We start from the raw sequence: 23,723 nt of genomic DNA on the forward strand, positions 1-23,723 counted from the left end.
TAAATTTTAAAATACGATGCAGCATCCTTTAAAAAGCGCATTACTGCTGCCAGTGTGGAGGGATCATCACCCAGCATGTCGCGTATGCTATTTGGTAGCCCGTGGAGTTCCCGAAGGGTTCTGATACTGAGGACATACGCATAAAATGTGCTCGATTGAGGCTGGGGTTCTACAACCGACGCAAGTCCTGTGGAACGGCGTTCCATCGGAATTGTGCGAGATCTTGCTGGTTCAACGTTTCTGTCCACTTTCTCGTCGCCCCTTTGCACAGTGATTCCTGGCTGGCCAAAACCTCAAAAAATTAAGTTGATATATTTTCATTTCAATATTTTTTTATCATTTTTACATGTTAAGAGTATCTTAAATTGAATTATTTGTGCAGTTCTGTTGATTAAATATTTATTTATGGTTGTTATAGTGTAGCGATATCACAATTTTTTGAAAAAAAACGTTATGTTTCTTGTTACTATTTTGCTTAAATATAGCAAATAATAATGTGTTTTTAAACTTGGTTGCCCCAGAAGAAATGTTCCTCGGCTTATTTGACTTAAAATTGATGGTAGAAAAGAGTGTCAATTTCTAATAAAAATTAGCAAAAATATACTTTTTCACATTAAGACTAAGCAAAACATGTTTCGGAGACGAGCCAGCCAACGGCTGAAAGTCTCCTTAATAAAGATATAAGAAATGTGGAAGGGTCTGAATCCAAGGGACTGTCAACTTGAGTATGTTCGATTCATCTACCCAACTTTAAAAGGTGTATTTTGATTTTTTTTTTTTGTTTTTTATGAATTTTTAAGTTTTGTGCATTTTGGTAGTAAAGTGTATTCAATTCACCCCTCACAGGATTTCCTTCCGAATTATGTGAATGGGGCGGGGAGGAAAGTATATTTTGTCCAGAATATGTAAAAAAGGAGGGACTTCGAGAGATTGAACTCGTGAGAGCAAATTTTCTCACAAATTTTATATTATTGGCTTTCTGGGGACTGAATATACACCCAAAGCGAATTATTCCCACTTCTCTCAAATTATATATTGATTTTTAACACTTCCTAACACGCTGTTCTGGAAAATGGTCGGACGATGATTAATCTCACCAATACATTCGGGCCTACAATTCCATACCTTCTATAGAGACCAGGTTAAGCCTTGATAGCTAGCTGCTTGCGGCCACTGATGACACTGATAAATGTCCAAATAAAACTCTTAACAAATTTATGATGGTTCTCCTTTTGTATACTGGTTGAGTAATGCTGAGCTGACCTCGACGAGCTACTGATTCCGATCCTAGCCTAGCGGTGCGACTTCTTCCTCCTTCTGGTTGCCCCTAATGAGCTCTGCAGCTCGCTGCTTGCAGGCAGCCTTTCGTTGTTGTTGTTGTTGTTGTTGAAAGCACTCCTGCTGCTGCTGCTGCTGGACTGAACTTACGATGGTTGAATGAGCTCCGTTCAGTGGGACCGCATCGAATTCGATTTTTAACTCTGTGTTAGGGAATGCTCTGTTTTCAGACACTCGGTGATAATTTTGATCACCATTGCAACAGTTGGACATTTGGTATTTTTCAATAGTGACCAATTGAAAATTAACTAAGTGTTCATTTAAGCTGATTGGTTGATAAATTTCCAATCGTTTGGCTTGTTTAGAATTAAAATCTATCTACTATTGGTCGAAACCTGAACTTTTTTCGTAATGCTGTGCATTTTGGTTTTTTGAAATTGCGTGTATTCTATAGATCCTGTGGGTGTCTATCTAGCCCTGATGTAGGGTTTTTGATCTAATTTCCGTCCTACTAAGCATAACCCGCGCTTTACCTCTCTTTTCTGAATGATTTTAAACAAAAATTAAATATTTTTGTCAACGATGGCTTCTAAATTTATTCACCTTTCCATACGCACCGTTAGATTTGATAATGAGTCACAAATGGTTGATATATTGTTTAAAAATTTTAATACTGCTTCTTGATTCTAAATTCGTTCTACGAGTTTCAATTCCGTCCTAACGCATTGAAACACCATTAGATTTTCGTCGTCCTACGGATAAACGTAGAAAAAGGGGATTCGCTATATGAGCGCTTTTTTTGTTTTGAGAACAATGAGCGTAAATATTCATACAATGTGCTCTAATAGGATTTATGTTGTAGATAATGAACTGACGCATCGGAACAAACCTAAATATTATTGATTTAGTATGTGAAATCAGTGGTACAGTGAAATCATTGATGTTATTGATCTTTTCTGATCGATAGAACGGAAATGGGCGATTATGACGAAGTAGTGCTCTACCCTATTATGTGGTAAAGTCGCCAGGAAATACTAGCTGGCGATTTGTTTTTTATGACTACTCCTTACTTGAAAACAGGCAAAAACTCACAAACAGGCTGTTTTTTCAAGACATGCAGTGTGATAATTCAATAATCAATAAATTATCTCAACATTTAGTGGCAAACCATTCATAAATTTTGATAACATACATAAAATTCTATATTCCTCTCACCCCAGCAGGCGTGGGTTCAATCCCAGTCGGCGCCGCCGGGATGTTCTAAGGCATAACATCTCTGATCACGCCTTCCTTCGGATAGGAAGTAAAGCCGTTGGTCCCCGGTTCATGAGTTGATGGGTCTATAGGTAGGGTCCAGGTGTGGGAGCTGCCTTCCTGGCGCGTCGGTAGCATTGGTGCTCAGCACGGAAAACAAGATCGACGGAAAACAAAACAAAGGAAAACAAAATTCTATAATCCACATTAAATTTTATATGTAAGCGCCGATTGAAACAATCTTTTCGACGTCACTACAAGGGTGATTGATTAAAAGAAAGAAACGAATCGTGCGAAATGAAAGCTGAGGAAAAACTAATTGTACCAATATATTCAGGCCTACAATTCCACACCTTCTATAGGCAGGTTGAGCCTTGAAAGCTAGCTGCTTGTGGGAACTGATGACATTGACCAATGTCCAAATAATACTCTTTAACAAATTTTTGGTGGCCCTGAAAAGGACCGTTTTGTAGTGATGGTTGAGTAACTCTGAGCTTGATGTTCAACACGGATGAGGCTGTCGAGCTGTATGTCGTTTGGAGCGAGGATGACACGATTGGCATAGATGACCCGCAGCGACTCACGAAGAGCTACTGATTCCGATCCATAGCATAGCGGTTCAGCTTCTTCCTCCTTTGATGGTTGCTTATTTGGGCTCTGCAGCTCGCTGATTGCAGGCAGCCTTTCGTTGTTACTGGAGAACAATTTTCAACGACACACGCCGAAAGCACTACTACTGCTGCTACTGCTGCTACTAATTTCGACGACCGAACACCACCACACAGTGCACTATGGGCAAAAATGGGTCCAAAATTACCCAAAATTCAATATCTCAACAGCACGCTGAATTCCGGCCATGAAAAACGACTTTTCCCAAGGGAAATCGTTCGGGGAATCGATTGCACGTAGTCCCATAGACCGGAGAGCCTTGTAGGTATGTGTTTCGGACCATTTTACCCCATTTTCCCCTACTTTTGGGAGGAAATGTTTTTTCACAGCTCTATTTTTCGTAAAACATAAGCACTTTATGCATGGTTTTAGAATACTTTGTCTTTAAACAACAGTTCATGAGATGTTAGGAGACTACGGGATACACTTTATAGGGGAGTTAGGGGTAAAAGTGAAATCTCGCTAAATTTATTTTATTTCATAAAAATGTTGAACGATGCGATTGTTTGAATGACCCCAAAGGTTGTCTGCAATAAAAAGATTTTTTTTTTAATTTTAAGGTTAATTGGGGTTAAATAAGTTTTAATTTACTGCTATCTGTTTTAAAAGAATTTTCCCCTAATACCTCATGAACTGTTGTTTAAAGACATAGTATTCAAAAACCATGCATAAAGTGCTTATGTTTTACGAAAAATAGAGCTGTGAAAAAACATTTCCTCCCAAAAGTAGGGGAAAATGGGGTAAAATAGTCCAAAACACATACCTACAAGGCTCTCCGGTCTATGGGACCACGTGCAATCGATTCCCCGGACGATTTCCCTTGGGACAAGTCGTTTTTCATGGCCGGAATTCAGCGTGCTGTTGAGATATTGAATTTTGGGTAATTTTGGACCCATTTTTGCCCATAGTGCAGTGGTGCGGTCGTTGGGAGCGTGTGGTTCTGAGTATGGCTATGAGTGTCCAAAATATTACGCTATTCCATCCTCCCTATCAGCACGCGCCCGAGGATTCGAGGCGAATGCCACTTCGACTTGTTTCGTCTACTTACTACTCTCTGACGACTGTGCTGGGGAAGCAGCATATGCATGTAGGTAATTGGTGGATTTGTTAGTTATTTCGACGCTCTTGGACAATGCTGGACATTTACCACTTTTTCAATAGTTTCTTGTTGAAAATCAACATTTGGAAGCATTTTTAACGATGCGTAGCCATATTTCTGATCGATTGGTGATAAAATTATTGAAATTGGACCAGGGGCAGCTGAGTTATTAACGTTCAAAATCTTTCTTAATTTGTTACATGTTCCATTTTCGATTTTCAAAAAGTGTACCGCCATATAGAAATCAAAGACGTAGTCCTACGTCAAAAAAAATAAGCAAAACATATGACGGACACATTCGCCCACTATTCTTTAGTAACCTAGCTAAAAAAGTTAGCTTTCAGATAGGCTCTAATGTTTTTTACGATTTTTTGCGGAAGATGTTGAAATTAGGAATAACAAGTAAAGTATTCTTTGGAAAATATCTGTTTCTGAGTTATATAATATGTGGTGTATACTGTAGCAAGCTTCACAATGCCTTTTTTAAAGCACACCAACACGCACACACATACACACACACACACACACACACCATATATCTATCTCTTATGGTTCATGAGTTATGAGGTTAGGGTGGCCCCTAGATAATCGGCATTCTTTAAATATCTTTTTATACGTTCATTTCTCGTGAAAATTTTATACTAGACATTTTAAGATTTTTTTATGACGCATATTTTTGCAAAGTTATTATCTCTTTAATTTGAAAATTTATGGCTAGTTTTTGCTGAAATTTTTTCCTATTTTTTAATTAAATTACATGCTTTAAGCAGCTCTAGCAGATTTTTTTTTAGATTTTAGAAAATACGATGTTTCCAATGAAATTAAATGTTTGAAAATCGATTTGCTCCATTTTGAGATATTGACAATTAAAAAGAGCCATTTTTTCGAAGAAAATAGCCTTTAACTTTCTAATCAAAAAATAAAGTAACCTAGTTGGTTGAGCAAAAATATGCGTCATCAAAAGTTCTTAATGTAATCAGAACAATGTTTTCAAGAGAAATTAACGCATGAACAGATATTCAAAGAAAACCGCTTTTAGTGGCCACCCTAACCTGCTTGTTTAGAAAAATCATTACTCATGAACCATAAGAGATAAAAACGTTGTGTCGTCAACAAAGTTGCTTTGAATTGAATGTTCTACTACTGTTTAGAACACTGCTTTGGTCTTTTTCAAATAATAAAAAAGTTTGTATTTTTAATTCACCAATTTTATGGACCACCCTAATTTTACGAACATAAAAAGATTGAACAAAAAACATGAAGCAACTTTCCCTAAGAAACCATACACCTTAAACTGACGGTTTTGGCGCAAACATTTTTGTCTTCCTAAATACGGCTTTGGGACTGAAGCACCCATATTCCGTTGCGCATCCATGTTTCACTCCCGTGCTGAAGTGCCCAACGTAGAGCAACAACTCGCGTGGTCTTTCTTTCTCCGTGAAATGAAAGACAGTGCAATTCCATTTCTACTGTATGGAAAAAGCTCTTTGATGAATCAGTTATCCTGAGGTTGGAACTGTGCTCGTCCGCACCTAGCAAACCTCGGATAATCAACTCATCAGAACAACTGCCCCGATTATTTTTTTATTCGAAACCTTTTATACATGAATTTGTTACTTAAACTCTACACAATAGTTTTTCTCCAGTATGTACATATAAAGCGAGACAGATAGCTTTTCTCTTGGAAAGTCGGTGTCTGTTTTTTTAACAAGAATTAATGCTCCTCGCGGTAGGAACGGCTATGTAGGATGCTTACTCACCAATGTTTACTTTGACCTTTCTCGAAGCACCTAGTTAAGCCAGCGCGCATCGCTGACGACGCGGTAGCAACTGTTTATAAACAACTGACCCTGGAAATGTGCGACATTGTCACTGCTGCTGTTAAGTTGTGTATTTTCTACTACCGTATGGGGGTCTATTACTGGTTAATTTCTTACTCAGATTGATATTGGATTTTGAGGCCTTTGCAGGGACATTGTGCATTGGTTTTGGTTCTACTATACTCCGTCTTGATTGTCAAGTTTTCTTCGTACAGCTAAAAACCATCTATTTCAACTGTTTTTTGCTTATTTGCAACAATGTTGAGGTTTTGGTCAACTTTTGTTCTAAGGGGAACCACTGTGCTTTGATTCGTCTGATGAAGAGGGAGTGGTTTTGGGCCCACTCTGCATCCCAAGCTTCCCATACTTTGCTCACGATCCAGCGCCTGACATCGTGTAACGGTACTTCGTTGGTATAGCGAGGGGCAGACGATCATGGCCCATCCAGAAAGTCAGCTTAGAGTTGCCTGGTATTCCACAGTCCCCCGGAATCCAGCAGAATACCGTGTTTGGTGGCGCGGACTTCATCGTCGCCTGTAGCCAGGGATGAGTTGGGGACTAGGATTTCAGGGCTTGTTTGACGCTGTGCGAATCCGTGAGGACCAGGATCGGTCGGTCCGAGGGCGTTGTAGCAGCGATAAAAATGGCAGCAGCTTCAGCAGAGAAGACAGAACATTTCGGCGGTATGCTGCAGCTGGTTGGTGTGATGTTTCCGACAAGACCGATATCGACTTCGGCCCGTTGCAAATGAATTTTAAAGGTGATTTTAATATCATAAACTATAATAATTATAATCTACAGGTCGATAAAAATCTTGACCACTCACATCTGTTCCTTAACTATGCCGTGAAGACAAAAACCCTAGAGGCATCATGGTTTTGGGTAACTTCTACACCATTGCTTTAACTGGAGAATGATACTCATCAAAAAGCAAACATTTGCGCATACATTTGTCTTATACAGTAGCCGAAAAAAGATTTATTTTTGTCAAGCAACGCCCTAGTCTATTTGCAAACATTATGTATAGAAGATAAATCTTAAATACAGCTTCTAATGCAATGTTTCTTGTTCAGAAATATATTTAAGTAGAAGTACCATCATTTTCAGCTTTATCAACATGATCGATAATAACCTTTAACCATCTTTTGAAAATAGGGAGCAAATTTAGGAAAAAATATCATTCGTTTCCGTTTTTCAATGAACCATCCATGAGAGCTTGTAGTTGTAAACAAACAATATCAAATGTAGAATGGGAGAGAGAAGGATTAGTAATTTCCATTTAATTCCACTACCTTATTTGCTTATCCTTGACAGATACGCGTATTTCGTCTACAATGTGCAGACTTCTTCAGTGTCTTGTACTAATAGTCGACTGAAGAAAAACATCGCATTTACCGAATACATATTAACATATACAGGTACATTTGCACTTAGAAACTAGGTAAACTTAAATTTAATTTCCTGTAGGAACAGGTACTCCGCTGCTTACTCGTTGATGTGTCCTAGGTAGTTACTTGAAAAGCCATGTGTGTCCGTTTCCTTGATCCCTGTTAAGTAAAGTTGAATTACGTTGTTTGTTGATCTCGACATCCAATTTCCATGGTGTAGATACGGTCCGTAAAATCGTGATGTCCTTCGTCGATAATTGGTGGTCCTATGCATGTTCTGCAATCTTTGATTTTAAAGCATATGTTAGGCCTTTTTCTTCTTGCTTTTTGTCATTCTTAACCTCCGCTATACTGCCGTTCTACGCATATCAGTCCCATGTTTCAAAAGTTGCTTCTGAGAAAATCGCGAATAATGTTTCGAATCATTTCTGCTCATTGGAAGAAATATACGTTAAAATAAGTTACCGCATTGTTCACATTTCAACAGAATCCTAATGTTTTAGTGAAAACTACAGAAATTACCTTCAATTAAATCAGTTAAGCCTATTTTTATACGAACAATATTTAATGGGACTGTTATGCCTAAAAAATAGCAATGAAGTAGGATATTCTACGCATGTTATTCCCACTATGAACTGTTACATTCAGTGTTGCTTTGATGGCCACGTTACGTGTGACGTCTTTACTCTTGTGCTTGCATGAGTGTGCTTGCGTTCTTCGCGAAGTTTTGGAAGATCCTGGATAGTTTGTATAGCTTTCCATCATTAAATTATACCAACAGTAAATTTGTTGACATTGCTACTTCTATAAAACTATTAAAAGTATGGGCATTTCAAGAAACTAATGATGAATGCACTATTTAGAACTTAAACTTCCTAACATCTTGTTCTACTCCTTAGCAAGATGAACGTAGGCCTTAAGGAGATTGTGCTTAATCATTTTGAGTCCAACCATAGATTTATGGCGGCTGACATCTTCTGGACAAAAGATCAATACGTTACACGATCGTTGACCATGGGCTTCGATGATTTCAAGAAATAATTTGGATGAGTTGACTGCCCACAATCGCAAGTCAGTCCCATCTGTAAAAAACTGAAAATGAGAAAACGACTTTCAAAGATTTTACAAGTTTTCTAATTTGACACTTATTTTGGAGGGATAGTTTTAAAAATATACGTACAATGATATGGATTGCATATATTTTTACCTACAAATATTGGAAAAATATCGTGAAATTTTTATTGTATGGCCAAAATTTGAGTGTGGCTGACTTGCGATTACATGTAACGTCAATTAGAAAAATAACCGCAAGTCAGTCACAATTCCATGACGATGCTGCAATAGTTTAGCACAGTATTGAACAGTAGAAAGATACCATGGTCCCATGTAACGTTATTGCATGTTTCTGGATTTGTTCCGCTGTTTCCAAAGCAATGGCCGGAACATATTCCGGTGAGTATGGGTCTTCATCCGACCAGAGCTTTTCATAAACGTGCCAAACCCACCATGCGATACATCAATTCACATGAGAATTCAAATATAAGTTCAATAAGAGTCATAATGAGTGACCAACACCATGTTGGTTACACCCGGATATGTTCCGGGTATCCCCGGGGAAGTGGTAAATCCTTTTTAGATCAAAATTTATCAAGCGATACATCAAATCACATGAGAATTCAAAGCCATATCCATTGGCGGTCAAAACTGAGTATCGTAAGAACTATATTGGCCACATCCGGACATGTTCCGGATACCCTAGGGGAAGTGGACAAAGTTTGCCTTGAGACAAATCTCATGATACAATGTGTTGTCCAACATTTCTATCATATGTTTTTCTAATGGGACTGACTTGTGGCTACTTTTCGCTGTGGGACAATTTGATATTGTTTTTCATTTTTCTTGAACAAACCACCTTTTTTCAATAGGACTTCTCAAAAAAAAAACATAGAAAGATAAACTGAATAATGATGCTAACTAAAAATTGATAAAAATGCAGATGGGACTGACTTGCGATTACCGGCAGTTGACATGCACATGCAAATTTCTTCCATACGGAGTTGACCTTTATGCGGCGTATTATCATATTATAAAAGGGGCTTCTCATGAAACACGTAGACACTATAGGAGGAATGTGGGGGTGGCGAGTGTCTACGTAAGTGTCTAATAATGCATTGTTTGAAATTAGAAACTGGTGTTTTAATATGAAATCCCGTTTTTCTTAATATTTATCAACATAAAATAAAACTTCCACTTCCTAAAATGGTTCATACCGTTTCTTTTGATTATATAAATCCTGTTTCAATAATTTGTGTACACAAATCGATTTGTTAATGATAGATTCAGTCAAGAAAAATTTTGTGGGACAGTTATGCGTAGAATTTCAACATGGGACAATTAGGCTTGATATTGTTTTTATACAAACATAGAACAAATTATATGTTTTTCTGTCGAAAGGTACAGTAGCAGCACCTACCCCACCCGTGTCCCCTCGAGATCGTCAAGTCGACGATGACAGGAGCACATATCGTGGTAGGGGTAAACAATAGTTGCAATTTCCAAACCTACGACTGGATGCCTTCCTTCAAATAACAACTGAAGTGCGGTAAAAAATCGGTAGAACTGTTTCAAACACACAGTTGGTACTTGAGCGGGTCGGTTTTCATCTCTTTTTGCCAGTGGTGGCGGGGGGGACACCCCTCACCATCCCTCTCCAAAGGGGGGAGTTTGGTAAAGAGAGATGAAAAAACCGATTTGTACCTTCCTTAAAAGTTGTCCTAGCTCGCTTCTCTAATATCTATATACAATCTTCACACTGCCGTACTCTAACGGAACTATCAACTCTATACTTTCATCTACTCCATCTATCGTATAAAAATTACCACTACAGTCTGTTATTTGAAATTAGCATCTTCAACTATGTAAATCGGTGACTTCACGTAGAAGTAATACTAAAAACATATAGTCAAAGATGTTTTTGCTAAGCTGGTTTCTATCGACACTTCGAAAGGAGCAGGTCCAGATCGTCTGTCACCTTTCTTCATCAATCAGTGTGCGGAGTCAATCGCTTTGCTTGTGAGTAAATATACTCTTCAACAGATCTCTTTCGGAGGGCATATTTCCCTTTCCTAAAGTCTTGGAGAGTCTTGTCCATGATTCTTTGTATCGTAACGTTCAATATGTGATATCAGAGAGTCAGCATGGATTTGTCAGGAAGCGGTCAACAACAACCAACCTGATGTGATACGTTTCTTCTCTTGTGGACAGCCTTGAAAAGCGACAACAGGTCGATGCAGTTTATGTCGACTTTTCTAAAGCATTCGACAAAGTGCCGCATGCACTGGCAGTGAAAAACTCAAACGCATGGGATTCCCTCAGTGGCTTACTCAATGGATTGAATCGTACTTGTCTGAGCATTGGGCTTTTGTACGCCTCGGTGGAACCTCATCTGAAACGTTCTCAATTACTTCCGGGGTTCCCCAAGGAAGTCATTTGGGACCATTACTTTTCGTGCTGTTTGTTAACGATCTGTGCGGACTCATCAGATCAGCGAAGTACATGTTCGTTGATGACCTGAAATTCTTCCGCCTCATAACCTCCATGGTCGTTTGTTGCACTCTTCAGATGGATATCGACTCGCTTCTTGAATGGTGCTCATTAAACGGAATGGAAGTGAATATTCGTAAATGTAACATCATCTCGTTCAACCGATCTAAGACAACCGCCATTTTCGATTATAAGATGAACGCTTCAAGTGTCAACCGTGTGTCATCAATCAAGGATCTTGGATTAATACTGGAAAGTAAGCTGAAATTCACCGAGCACATTGCAACAACCACCGCCAAAGCATATGCGATACTAGGGTTCATCAAGCGCAACACGCAGCAATTTGAGGATGTATACTGTCTAAAAAAATTGTATTGTTTGCTAGTGCGTAGCATACTGGAATATGGCGTTCTAGTATGGGCACCGTATCACGTCACGCTTTCCTTTCGCATTGAAAAGATTCAACGTAACTTTGTCCGCTACGCTCTACGACTGTTACCATGGAACGATCCGGTTGTTCTTCCGCCGTACGAGGATCGCTGTGCTTTAATTCGTCTTTCAACATTGGCTGATAGAAGAATTCTTCTGCAACGGCTGTTCATATTCGACATTCTGGACAACAATGCTGATGAAATCCAGTTTAATGCACCGGCTAGACAGACGCGACAAAATGACTTTCTCCGTATTCCTAAGCATCGTACAGTGTTGGGGAGCTGGATAATTGGCTCCTTCGACTGGGTGGATCCTCAACACTCGGTCTCTTCGAATGGGTTAATGGTAGTAATCCATAGGTTTTTGGTGGGGAATTTTTCCGCCGTAAAATCACTACACTCGCGGCTTAATTGAAACACTCTATTTAACCAAAAAACACTAACTACACAAACTACATTTATTGCCTTAAACTAACAATAGACACTTAATCTAAACGATAAAAACTAGCCATGCGTGGCTCTTGACCGGCGCTAACGATCGGACAATGCTAACTGACTATTTGCTCCTAAAATACCACTGGTCATCCACAGACCGACGATCGATGAAGTTCGGGGCCATCCGTTGGAACAGGGAGAATAAGATCTCTCTCTTACTACTACCTCAACTCCCACGAGCATATTCACCACTGCGTTTAGAATACGCAGTGACTCCTACAATCTCCCATGGCATCTCACTCCGTATCGGCTACTCTCATTGTAGGTAGACACGAAGGGTTGTTTATCACTTCAGGCTTCCTACCAGTTTCTGCTCTGACTTGTCTACTGGATGGATGATCGGCAGAACAATAGGAAGCGGTCGCAGTTATATCCAGTGGACATCAGGGTTGTAGTTTAAAGGGGACGGAGATGTCACTCCTCAACATACAGTCTACGGTCAAAACAATCCACTGGATGTTTGCTGCCGTCGTTTCAACGAATCGCGTGAAGATTATGATTTTATTATTTCGAAAACCATGTTTAAAAATAGGATTAGTTCTTTAACTAGACATTAATAATTCTGTCTGTGCGTTTTTATTATACGAAGACAAGTAAATAAATAAATAAATAAATAAATAAATAAATAGTTGCTAAAGTTCTCTTGGTTTGTCCTACATATACTTTGTTACAGTGATTACAGCTAATTTTATATACACCTGCTTTACCTAAAACATTAACTGGGTCTTTAGTGGACCCTAACAATGATTTCAACTGGTTATGTCTACTGGTGAAAACTAAATCTAATCCGAATTGTTTTAACTGTGGTCTTAGCTTAAAAGTAATATCTTGATCAAATGGATAACTACAGGGTTTCCAAACTCATGGGGTACTGAGACCGACAGCTTGATTGCCACAATGTGGCACGTTGGACGCAACACTGGGCACAGCTGTCCGCACAGATAAAGTACTAGGCACAGATTGAGATGTGCAGAGTTGAGTACCCCTTGCAAAAGATCTTGACTTCCTGAACAATTTTTCCGCAAATAGGGTTAACTACCCCATTTCCAGCCTATTAAGCACAATCTTTCTTAATCTAGCGTAGTTTAGCACCAAACGGAATGCTATTATTACTGGTGGCTTCCAAATTTATTTACCTTTCCATACGTATCAAATCTTAGATAAAGTGAAACAAATTGTTGAGATATTATTACAAGTCTAATAATGCTTCTTGACGCCAAACTGGGCCTACGGATTCTAAACTCGGCCTAACGCATTGAAACACCATTGAAACGCCAATGAAAACGCCTATCGGATGAAGATAAAGATGGATTCGGTCGGAGCGCTTCATTTGTATTTGACAATATTGGGGCAAATATTCATATCACGCGTTCTTATTGACTTCGTTCGGTAGCATTTGAACTAAAGTATCGTACCAAATGCATAATTTACATGTTAACGCCAAAATCATGGATTTATTTGATGTTTTCTGCTTGATAGGCCCAAAATGGGCGCTTAGGCCGAAGTAGTTCTCTACCCTATTTACTTTCTATCTGGTAAGGATCTAGAGATATTTTATATGCAAGAATTTCAAGTGCATACTAGCGCCGCGTAGTGAGAAAATTCAGAACAACTGTCCACCAGCGAAAAGGTTATGATCTCCTGAACAATTTTCCCCAGAACAGTAACTTTCCATCTGGTCAGGATCTGGATATAGTCCATGTCCAATTAAGTCAAATCCCACCTAGTATGGACACCGTTTATGCGGTTTAGATTTACATTTTCCCTATTATCAGTTTTTGGGGGTTTACTGTAATCAAAATTTAGCTTGTTTAGTTCAAAACAAGTTGTTTGAGGAATATCCGTTGGTTTCAGATGGATTGGTAGCTCGGGAACAAAATGACAATGGAAACGTCGTACCGTTGTACAAAGTACAACGCGTGAGTACTGGTGTTACAAAATTTGACGCGAGTAACGAAGGATTAAAAGTCATCATGCGTCTCCTTGAAACTCAAATGTTGCATGGAGACGCCTGGTTAATTTTTGTAGCAGTGCAAATACGATGCGAACAACATTTGAGCCATGAGTTATTCAGATGCTAGCTCTTTCATCATACAATTATTCTCCAATTTAAAATTCTATATCAAAAGGCGGGAATTGAAGACCATTCACTTGATCAACTGTGCTGTCATAAAATACTTTCCAGCGCAGCATCAGCAGATTGAAACTTGTGAGATGATTCGATGCAATTGCATTGAACGCCACTGGTATGCTTAATATGAAACATCGTATGAAAACAACCTTGCAACTGCCTTCAAGTATGCAACCGGCAGAGCGCTCGCGAAAAGCTTTCGCCGTTCATTTAAACCAGGCCTGCCCAACGAACGGCTCTCGGGCTCATTTTGTGCGGCCCGCAACGAGGTTAGAAAAAGTCTTCGCATCCGGCCCGCGGGTTGCTGTTTTCTCGTTTATCTTTTTTCGATGGAAATTTGGAACCATATTTGCCTTTTTTCGGTAACAGTTTCGAAGATCAAAATGCAACGCGTGTTGGAGAACAGTTTCTTATTGAATCACTAAGCTGCTTATCTTTAAAAAAAAGAAGATCGTTCCTTTCACTCACAAAACACGACGCGAGACAAGACACAACACTGATCGTTCTAACAACTTTAAAACATGTTAAAAATTACCTTTCTGTCGTCCGGTTTCGGGCGTGTTGCTGCCCATCTACGGGACAATGTCCGACAGATTACAATAAGCCTACGTTGTTATGTGGACGTCCACTGAATTCTCAGCTTTCTCAAGTTGAACAGGCTTATGGGAGGATCATCTTCATTCATCAACGGCTCCTGTGAGTTGGTGATGCGTTTCCATGCGTTGAGGTGTGAAGGTTCTCTGACTAACTAAATAGTTACGGTCAACGGTACGGAAAAGGACAAGTGATGGCAAAACACGTCAGCTGATACATTGAAGTCGAACATATAAAAGAAGTTGTTGAATTGCCGGCTGATTGCTCGAATTGGCTCGTGTTGTGTATATTTTCGGCGCCGTGGTTCCAAAAACAGAAAGTCGCGTTGACGAAGAGGCCTCTCAGGAGCAAACATATTTACCTGAGCCAGCAGCGTTGGACAGTCAATGTCACCTGTAGGCAGCTTTCCAGCAAACATAGCTAGAGCGACCGTCCGTCTCACCTCTAATGGTTCGATTCCCAGGAGACGGCAACGCTCCTCGTACGGTGGCAAGTTTATTGGGTCACGCCAGTTGAGGAAACGAAGAGCATATCTCACAAACTTGCGTTGAACGGATTCAATTCTAGTGATCCAGCTGAACTTGATTCCAATAAGGATCGCACAAGCGAGCAGTAAAGTGACTTGAGGCATAGCGGGTCACGAAACTCGTCGGCAATTTTGAAAATAAAGCCCAATTGTCGATTAGCTCTGGAGATGATGTCATTGTGGGGTCTCATAGCCTAGTCAGTAAAGGCACGGTATTACCAAGCTGGAGGCGGCGGGATCGATTCCCGGTCCGGTCGAGGGAATCTTCCGGGTTGGAAATTTTCTCGACTTCCCTGGGCATAAAGTATCATTGTGCTTGCCACACAATATACAAATTCATGCAGTGGTATTGGCATCAAAAGTTCTCAATTAATAACTGTGGAAGTGCATTTAGAACACTAAGTTGAGAGCACCCAATAAGCTAATATGCGCTAAGCAATAAGCTTGAAATGCGAATAAGAAGAAGAAGATGATGTCATTGTAGTGGACTCTGAAAGTGAGTCTGCAGTCCAAGGTAACGCCGAGATCCTTTATGTGCTTGCTCTACACGAGCAAGACAGCGTCCGTAGAGAACATAGTCAAACATGATTGGTTCGATTTTTCGATAATAGGAAATAATGTTACATTTTTCGATGCTTAGACTCATCAAATTTCTTGAGCACCAGTGAAAATACTTAACATATTCTGGAGATCCCAACAGTCCGAAAGACTTTTAATAATTTTGTAGATTTTCGTATCGTCTGCATGAAAACGCGGGATCCTGATGGTATCAGAAAGGCGACGTCGTTTAAAAAGATCGAAAACAGTAGCGGTCCTAGGTTACTGCCTTGCGGAACTCCCGAGTTGTTTGAGAAAACATCCGATTCCGACGCGCCAATCTTGACATGTACATAGCGATTCACCAAGTAAGATCTGAAACAGCAGTTGACGACATGCCAAGTATCTCCAGCTTGATAAGAAAGATATTATGGTCCACCGTGTCAAATGCAGCTTTTAGATCCATATACGCAGCATCGGCTTGCCATCCTTAATCCACGCATCGCAAACAGTTAGAAGTAAACTGCACCAGGTTCGTGGACACGGAGCGCTTAGGGTAAGAGCCGTGTTGTTCTGTACCGATATAATTTTTGCAACACGCGAACAGAGCATCATTTATGATAATCTAGAACAGTTTTGAGCAGGCACACAGGGAGGTGATTCCACGATAATTTGCGACATTCCGTTTATCTCCTTCTTTGTAGACTGGGAATAGATAAGAAAATTTACAGCGGCAGGGGAACTCAAATTGCTTTGCGGAGAGATTGAATAGCCTCGTAAGTGGAAGGCAGAGATTGGCTACACAACGTTTTAGAACTGATGATGGAATGCCGTCAGGTCCGGTGGCGAACGAGAGCTTCAGTTTGCGTGTTGCAGCTGAAATGCGCGGAATATCGAAACTAAACACATCACGTGGCATCCCAAACAGTAGCATCCAGCACTTGTGCCGGCGAAGCGGAAAAATCGTGGAACACTTGCCTGAAATGACGAGCAAACAAGTCGCCTTTTTCTCTTTCGCTATTAGCCGAGTCATTCCCGAGAAACATGGAACAAGGCAACCCGGATTCCTTCCGTTTGGAGTTGATAAACGACCAAAAACTTTTAGGATTCGTGCGAAAGTTCGCTTCCTGCGTCTCACGTGTCGATTATAGAGAAAACTATTGTAATTTCGATAACTACGAGTCGCAACAGTCGTTCGTAGAACGGTGAGCGAGAGGCAGGTAGATTGCGCCTACACAAAGCTTGATTTGTGAAAATTCTACGACAATCCACAGCACAGCTGTTCCAGTTGACTGGCAATGGGTGACGTACTTACGTAGCTGGCTAGTCTCGTTGATACTGCAATCAGGACTCCACCACCGCGCGATTTTTGACTGTTTAGGGGAGACCGGTCAGTTCTAAAGACGGAATAGAGTGACCCGAAAAGTTGCGATGAGTAAATTCGGTCGTCCAGCCACGTTTCCGTCAGCACAATCAAATCATATTCGGCATATTCTCCAACAGCAAGGAAAAACGAGTCGATTTTAGTCCTCAGCCCACGCACGTTTTGGTAGTAGATCCGGAGACCATTAGAAGAGCAATCACGGGAGCTGGAAATCGAAAGTACATCAGGTACCGAAAGCTCGGTAACGCAATCATACTCGCCTGAGGTTGCAGGCCGGAAGCCCCCGATACCATCACCGACCACAGGACCGGGACGATGAAGATGGCGGATATTTGCAGCAAGCGCGACTGGGTCGGGAGGTTCGGAAGCTTCCTCAGTGCCTGTTTTAAGGTGTCCCGTATCCGAGGAAGAGCAGGTGGTGGCATAAACCTGCTGGCAGTTGGCAGGACGGATGTATAGACATAGTGTGGCTAGTGCGGAGGCCGCAGAAGCGGAAACACAGCTAGAAGTTGAAGCGGTATCAGCAAAAAGAGAGGCTGAATCGTCAGTATACTTGCCAGTAGTAACTGCATGGAAGACCCCAGACCTACATCTACACTCAGGGCCGAGACGACTATGCTGAGTGCTGGCTGGAATAAGCGTGACTGAGGCAGAGAAATCGGGGGCTTCCACAGTGCTATCCACGATGCGTCTCGGTGGTGATGGTGGTGGTCTAGAAGCAGTAGAGGTAGCAGCATTATTCATGGAGATCGTAGAAACATCGTACATAGCGGACATATCAAGTCCTTGTCGTTTAAGTGTGTTTTAGGAAGCGATCGATCAGTAGATGCCGGTTTTCGGTAAATATCGAATTTCAGTGTGTCGTCCTGCTTCCTGGTGATCATCAGATCCAGAAAGGGTAATTTCCCACCGAATTGAGAGGATTTTTTGACTTGTCGTTCTTGAATTTATATGCGTCATACGGGCCAGTATTGATCAAGTTACGGACGCGTGAGTCCTTGTCCATAATTACTACGGCGTTTCCCTTATCCGCACAGGAATAGCTCACATCACGGGTTTTCAACAACCGGATCGTACACCAAGTGTCGAAATTGATACGTTCTATGTTGCTCTGTTTGCGGGCCCTTCATGAAATGCATTGCTTGACATTGTGACGAGTTGCCGATTTACACCCTTGTTGGTCATTTTGGATGGCACTTTCAATATTGTTTATAATGTCTGAAAAGGGGGCACACTGGGGGGAAACATCAAAATTCGACCCTTTGTTAAGTAGACCAAGCTCTGCTTGCGTGAATTGTGTGAATGAGAGGTTCACTACAAAATTCTCGATGGTTTGTGGCAAACATCTCGCCTGTGTGCATTCGAGAGAGCGCAATTTTTTGCGGTGTCGCTGTTCCGTTTTACTCACACATTTTTCTAGATTTCGATTCGCTCATTTGTTTTATTTATTTAGTTTGGTAATTTGTAATGTTTGATAAATGAGACAAAAGTTGCAGATTTTGTAAAAATATGGAAACCACGTAAAAAACCAAGTTAAAACCAAAATTGGTCGGTCGGTGATCAATTCACATACTTGAACATTATCAAACGTTTGGGTTATGTTAGCTCATGTGATTTTTCCATGGTAGGATCACTTTACACATTTGTATTACATAACTGGATTTACACCAAAAATTGTTATATTTTCAGTATTCAGTTTGATTACTTTTGGCCCAAATCAGATAACGTGATTGTTAACCTTTGCGTGCCTAACGTCTAAATTGGCATAGATTTCAAAATTCAAGTAGCTCTAAAAACATAATTTCTCATTTTTTTTTTTCATGAAGTATGATATATCACACGACGGATTTTGGTTATTGTCGAGAATTGAAAATATACCCGGGGACACCGGAACATGCCCGGCAGGGCCAATGGGATCGTGGGCTCTCAAAAAGACCATTACTGGTCGAGTTCAGCAAAATCATAAAGTTTGATAAGTCGCATGACGTGTTTTGGTTTTTCTGGAGAATTGGCCACTTACCCGGGGACACCAGAACATGCCCGGGAAGGCCAATGTGATCGTGAACTCTCTATAAGACCATTACCATAATAAAATTTTATATGTCACACGACGGGTTGTGGTTCTAATCGGGAATTGTCCACTTCCTCGGGGCACCGGAATATGCCCGAGAGCCCCAATGTGATCGTGGACTTTCAATAAAGCAAAAACGGACAGAACTACGTTAAATCTTGAAATTATGCCTAGTTTAGTTCAGGTAGATAATGGAGAATATAACCGTGAATTCTCCATTAGGCCATTACTGGCCGAGTTGTGAAAAACCATGAAGTTTGATATGTCACACGACGGGTTTTGGTTCTTGTCGAAAATTGGCTACTTCTTCGGGGCACCGTAACATGCCCAACGGAACTAGTGTGATCGTTGACTCTCAGTAAGGCCATTACCATCCGAGTTTTTTTTTTAATGATAAACTGTGCTGTGTCACACGACCAGTTTTAATTCTTGTTGAAAATTGACCACTTCCCCGAGGGTAATGTAAATATGTCATCTCAATAAATCCATTACCCGCCGAGTTAAGAGAAACCATGAAGTTTGATATGTCGTGCGACGGGTTTTGGTTCTTGTCGAGAATCGGCCACTTTTCTGAGAGACCGTAATATTTCTAAGGGCACCAAAACATGCCCGTGGACTATCAATAAGGTCATTATCAGTCGAGTTTGATATGTCGTACGATGGGTTTTGGTTCTTGTCGAAAATTAGCCGGGGGCACCAGAACATTTCCGGGATGCAATGTGATGCAGTAAAGCCGAATGCCGACCAAAGTGACCCCAACGAGAACCGGAATAACTCCGGAACCATGTATTGATCCCAAAACACTAATAGATTCCCGACAAAATTCACTTTGTTGTAAACAAGAAAAAATGAAAAATCATGTTTTAGAGCTAATTGAATTTAGAAATCTATAAAATTTAGACGACACGCAAAGGTTAAAAAGTTAAAAATATACCGCGTAAAAACCGGTTCTAGTTTAAAATGAAAATGTTTGACCTGACAGTCGATAGGGATTGTAACATTTAAAAATGTTGGGCAGGCCTAATATTTTCGAGCACACTCACAGCCGATGAGACCCCATTTTTGTAAATTTATCTTTTATCTGAATAGAAGAGACTCTCCCTTTCTCAGTTAGTCTCATCGAACTTAACGATAGCAACGCTTCAACTCACGCGTTAAAGTTTGCATCCTCCTTTCCATCCTCCTTTCCAGATGTCTTCGCGGAGTTCGACCTGCTGCTGGCGATCAAAATCCCCCCGGAGGACGGCATCACCTTCGTCGACGGCTCGGACGGATTCCCGGCGTTCGGCGTGGCATCGAATGCGGACATCAAATCCCCCTACCGGACCATCCTGCCGGAGAAGCTGACGGAGTTCACGATCATCGCCACGGTTCGGCCCGGCTCCCGCTCCGGTGGTTACATTTTCAGCGTGGTCAACCCACTGGACACGGTCGTCCAGTTGGGGCTGCTGCTGGAACCGATCATCGCCACGGATCAGTGGAACGTTACGCTGATCTATACGGATGCCAACGTGCAGCGCGTTAGTCAACCGCTGGCGTCGTTTCAGATTCCCTATACCAAATCTTGGATCAAGTTGATCTTCAAAGTGATGAACAATCAGATTGTGTTCTACAATAATTGTGTCGAAACGGAGACGGTCACGGTGAAGAAGGAACCGAGGATGTTGATATTCGATGCGGCTTCCACACTGTACATTGCCCAGGCGGGACCGATTTTGAAGCGGAGCTTCGAGGTAAGTGCCTTTGGAGAATTTTCCTTTCTTTTACTTGATTGCACTTGAGACAACGTTCAAACCAAATCGCCACTCTGAAAGAAATCGACGCTGCGGAGCAGAAGGAGGTGAAAAAGGTTTCGCCCCTCGAGAAAATGTCCACAAACTGCGAACGATGAAACAGTTAATTCAAGCGCTGACTTGTTCCTCTGCGGGGGATTTCCACCATACGAATTATCATTGGCGTAACTACGGGGGGGCAACTGCTACTGTATTAATGTAGCCCACTCTAGAGTTGTTACTACCAATACTTATTTACCATACACATAAAAATTGTTCGCTAATTGCCTAATTGAAAAATTCGATTCGTAAATTTATCCCCCTTAGGAGTTTTCCTTAGTTACTCCAATGCAAACTATACACATATCACTAACAGTTTATGCAAATAATCCCGGGTTGTTCGCGCCCGTGTAAGGCACTTGGTAAGAGGAAGTTTCAACCACATTAGCCAACCGTCAACCACCTCGACGACGCAGCAAACGCACAATCAAGATAGTTACCCCCACCCGTTTTAAAGGAAGTGGCAAAAGGGGGAAGTCCAGCAGGAACGATCTTGATAATATCTCGCCCGGTTGGCACAGTAAAGCGCAGTTAAAGTTGTTGCGGTTGTGGCACACTTATGCCGTCACCATCCTCCCGTGTGATCCCGGCTGAGCAGAAGATGTTGCACCCCGGAGAGACATTAAACTAAACGAGAACTATTTCACTTTATGAGGCTGTTTGCAGCTTCGACTCACTTGACTAGTTGGCATCAGTGCTTGGAACGGCGATGACCCATTTTAGTGGTAACTGCAGCAAATGTGTGTCTCCCCCACCGAGACGAATGTTTCATATTATGGATACTTTGTGCTAAAGTTTGACCATTCCGAGATATTTTGGTACGGCGAAAATAAAGTTATCTTTCAACTGAAAGGTAATTGTTTCGAAATTGCGGCAATGTTTACATTGGACTACAAAGACAAACCTCAATTATCGAATTACTTTCCGAACCCCTTTTTTGAGAAAACCAACACAGCAAAACAAGGCACATCCTTTCCCATTAAGCTATCGTTTATTCTAAATTCGTAAAGGAAAAACTTTTCCTGCATAAACACAAAAGGGAAATCAACAACAAATGCCCCTATCCGGCTGAAACTAAATAGGCGGGGTTGAAATGATCTGACTGAGGGCGGCACAACCAGCCATTAGCAACTGGTCGCTTCAATTATGGTTGCAAAACAACAAAAACCAGTCGAGTATTGTGAAATTGGTCAGCACCATCTTTCGTTCCTAAATATGCACTTTTGGATGGAGTAGTTCTAGTGACGTTCACAGACGTACTTTGTAGGTCTGAAAGAGTTTACCGTTTGGTACCGGGGAAAAAGAGTTTTCTCTGTGTGGAGAAATGGAACGGTGGACACGGTGAGATGCTGCGAATTGAAACGATGGCCACTGTGGGGATTGCTCGGATAATGTTTATGGGGCAAGATCGATGGCAGATGGATAAATGCTCCGTGAAAAATCAGTTATTTAATATTTGGTAGGTATGAATCTCGAATTTTGTCATGTTGATGTTGCCGGGCTTCATTGGTGACTGTTTCACGGTTTGCATGAAGGTAGCGTCTGTGGTATTAGTCGACGATCAGATTGGTTAGGCGGTGTCCTTTCGGAAGGATTATGGGAAATTTGATATCGTATGGCACAAATATTGCCCCAGCAATTCGTGTGTCCATTCGGATGACTCCGTGTTCGTCGATGAATAGCGATAGTTTGTAGATTCGGCTGGTACGATCAAGCCTTGACTGGTGCCCTTCCTGCGTCTTCTTGAGTTGTACCATCTCTTCAGGAAACGCGGATTGTTGAGTCAGCCGCCAGATAGCATTCTCGGCCCTTGCAAGTTTTTCGCTGCTGAGATGGGAAGTCAATAACTGTTGTTTTGTTCGCTTTCAATGACTGTTATCCACAAAGCGATGGATGTAAGCAAATGTCCGCCAGAGTCTTTCGTACTTCGAAAATCGGCCCTCATCGATGATCTCTTCTTGCATGTCGTTGATGTGGATGTGGCAAGGCCTTATTTCCTCTTCGGTGAGTTCTGCATCTGCTTTTAGGGGACATTGTTCCCCCGAACTTCTTAGGAACTCCCGTCATTTGAACCAGTGACCTTAAAATTTGGTCTGTTTCGCCACTTTGTACCGTCGTCTGCAACGTTGAGCCCCGATGGTACGTATCTCCACTCATCGGGATTTGATTTCGACAGAATCTCGCCTATCCTGCAGGCTACGAACTGTCAATAGCGGCGGTGGTCGGAATTGATCCAAGCGAGGACGGTCTTAGAGTCTGTCCAGAATACCTTTCGCCTAATCGGTAGACTCTGACTGCTGCATAATTTTTTTATGATCCTGCACCCTATAAATGCCGCTTGGAGCTCCAGTCTCGGGATGGAGAGCGTTTTCAATGGTGGAACCTTGGCTTTTGCGGATACGAGGGCATTGTGGTATTTACTATGCCCCTATCGAAAGTAAGCGACGCACGCATACGCTGTTTCACTGCCGTCCAAAAATATGTGTAGCTGTAGATCTCCAATTCCTTCTAACGATACGCTCGGGAAATAGGCACGTGGTACTTGAATAACTCCTAGCTCTTTGAACATTCCAGCCCAATCACACCATCGCTCCATAATTGCGCCCTTCACTACATCGTCTCATCCAGTCTTTGTTCGCCAGATATCCTTAATAATTACACGTCCATTACG

At 41.3% G+C, this 23,723-nt stretch overlaps 1 protein-coding gene across 7 annotated transcripts in view; it reads left to right on the forward strand.

Moving 5' to 3' along the window:
- Positions 1-23,723, forward strand: part of Mp (Multiplexin) — an 884,548-nt gene that overhangs the window by 310,124 nt on the left and 550,701 nt on the right. For all 7 annotated transcript variants that reach the window (XM_065230395.1, XM_065230396.1, XM_065230401.1 and 4 more), the window contains exon 5: positions 20,412-20,953. In XM_065230395.1, the coding sequence (XP_065086467.1) occupies positions 20,412-20,953 (542 nt within the window). The remainder of the gene's footprint in view (positions 1-20,411; positions 20,954-23,723) is intronic.

Source organism: Ochlerotatus camptorhynchus, unplaced genomic scaffold (genome assembly GCF_037179485.1).
Source record: "Ochlerotatus camptorhynchus isolate MF236.1 unplaced genomic scaffold, CSIRO-AGI_Acam_v1.1 ptg000330l, whole genome shotgun sequence".
NCBI lineage: Eukaryota > Metazoa > Arthropoda > Insecta > Diptera > Culicidae > Ochlerotatus > Ochlerotatus camptorhynchus.